Below are 1,978 nucleotides of genomic sequence, written 5' to 3'. Positions count from 1 at the left end.
AATGGAGGGATCAAAGCTCAAAGAGACACCTTGGTGACCCTGGAGAGCAGCTCTTTCCACAGGCTCAGCCATACACCTTTCTCCCGCTTACAGACTGAATAAACCTCCTAGCCACATGAGCCCAAGGACTCAGTCACGGAACATGTGTATACTGGTTTATTTATTGTCCACAATGGTCGAAGTAGTGGAAAAGAAATGGGAGACTGGAAGGGGACCTCATTCTTCCACTTGATCTCTGGGAATTTTGGGGTACCCGGGATGGCAAATACTATCCCACTCTATGGTCCCTGAAAGAGTTCCACATGCCCACTCGAGAGAGGCCAGTGCACACAAGTCCTCACACAGACACACACATGCATGGAGGCAATAAATATTTTCCGTACCAAAAGTGCCCCCAACCCGATACCTCAGGTGGGGTCCCTCCAAAGGGGAGGGGTTAAGTGCTCAGTTTTTCAGGGGTGGGAAAGGGCTGCTGGGGAAAGGAAGGGTCGGACTCTGTCTCTACTTTCTGGTTGGAGGCTCATTTTGGAGGTCTTCCCTAGAAGAGAGGGTTGGGGGAAATCAGCTGTTTTGCCATAGGCCTAAGCTGCCCTTTCACAGATGGCGGCCAAGTCTGGGGCCATGTCCCTTAAGATGAACCTCATGACTGTCCTTAGAGAGACAGAGTGTAGTGCTTGATGCTAATACTGGTTTGGTTGGCAGCAGCAAGAGGGTTGACTAGGGATGTCTCAACACCCCAGGGTGATGCTCACAGTAATTGGTGTTCCCCTACAAAGGGGGAGGCAAGAGAGGCCAGCCTAGCAAGCAGAACTGTCTCTGGCAGCAAGAGAAGCCCTGGTGCTCAGGAGAGAGGCTATGGCATCAGTGCTTAAAATGCCAAGAGCCTGGTCTTTGCAACTAGGGCCCAAACAATGGCACTAGAAGCTGGGAATGATTCTTAGCATAGGAGGCTGGTCCCTTGGCAACTCCTTAGCACAGGAGCTCAGCCTGAGCAACTCTGGTCAGTTCCTTTTAGGTCATCAGGGCACTGCCTTAGTAACTTGGAATCCAGTCACCAGTAACCAGAACCTGGTCCTTAGCAACCAGGAAGCAATTCCTTATTAGCCAGAGTCCAGCACCTGCTTCAAGGACTCATAGACACACATTGATCTGCTTGGAGAGTTCTCTCTCCAGATCCAGGATGAGTGCATCAAAGTCTTTGAGATTCAGGTGTGGGTTGAATGGTGCATCAAACTCATCTTCGAAGTCAGTAGTGCCCCTCTGCTCTCCGGTCTCATCGTCATCTTCCTCACTGTCTGTCACGTGGTCATAGTCAGGCCCCGACAGGAAGTCCCGTCCATGCGGCAGTAAGTCTCTTCCACACACACTCCAGTCGCCTGCATAGCGGTTGCTTGGGGGGCTTTCAGGGCCTCCGCGACCTCTGGGCCGAGTCACCACTTCGGGGCCCACCAGTGGCAAGTGCAGAGGTGGCTGTCGTTTGGGTCGCAAATAAGGTGCTACGTCCGAGGCCTCTGATGGTCGGCGGGTATCTGCGGGGGTTCACAGGGAGGGTTATGAGATGTGATGCAGGGAAGTAGCATCTAGGTGCTTGATTGGCCTTCAGAGAGGCAAGTTTACAAGTTTACCCCCAAGGGGCGTGGCCTTCCTTATATTCCAGCCCATGATTAGCTAGTAGGGAAATATATCAGGGAGGCTGATAGGAATGGTCGATGTTTACCTGGCCAAGACTGTAGCAGGTAATGCAGGACTTCGATATGGCGCTTGAAGTCCACAGCGCTGGTGACGCCTGGGCCTGAGCTACGGAGCCGCGGCCGAGCCGGTGTCTGTCTTGCTGGCAACAACACTGGTCCGAAGCACACTGCCAAGTTCTGCGGGGTCATGCGGTTGTGGGTGTGGAAGGAAGAAACGAGGCGCAGGTGGTCCAGGAGAAGCGTCAGCGTGGCTCTCTCCACATCTGGCAGGCAGCTGAGGAGCCCTC

General features: G+C 53.4%; 1 protein-coding gene across 1 annotated transcript; it reads right to left on the bottom strand.

Annotated features, from left to right (window-relative positions):
* Positions 1-10: 10 nt before the first annotated feature.
* On the bottom strand, positions 11-1,972 carry LOC126496470 (rho GTPase-activating protein SYDE1-like). Its single transcript, XM_050133967.1, has 2 exons — positions 1,718-1,972; positions 11-1,529 (listed from the first exon to the last, which is right to left on the bottom strand). Exons 1-2 carry the CDS (start codon positions 1,878-1,880, stop codon positions 1,132-1,134), a joined length of 561 nt encoding a protein of 186 aa, XP_049989924.1. The 5' UTR covers positions 1,881-1,972; the 3' UTR covers positions 11-1,131.
* Positions 1,973-1,978: the final 6 nt, after the last annotated feature.

The sequence above is a fragment of the Alexandromys fortis genome, unplaced genomic scaffold (genome assembly GCF_014885135.2).
Source record: "Alexandromys fortis isolate MF-2015 unplaced genomic scaffold, M_Fortis_MF-2015_v1.1 scaffold_5125, whole genome shotgun sequence".
In the NCBI taxonomy this organism is placed as follows: domain Eukaryota; kingdom Metazoa; phylum Chordata; class Mammalia; order Rodentia; family Cricetidae; genus Alexandromys; species Alexandromys fortis.
This window is presented reverse-complemented; position numbering and strand designations above follow the sequence as displayed.

Excerpts from the sequence above, each read along its gene's own strand:
- LOC126496470 (XM_050133967.1), bottom strand. The coding sequence starts at position 1,880 with ATGACCCCGCAGAACTTGGCAGTGTGCTTCGGACCAGTGTTGTTGCCA. Across the intron at positions 1,530-1,717 it reads CCTGCTACAGTCTTGGCCAG|ATACCCGCCGACCATCAGAG; the intron begins GTAAACATCGAC and ends GAACCCCCGCAG.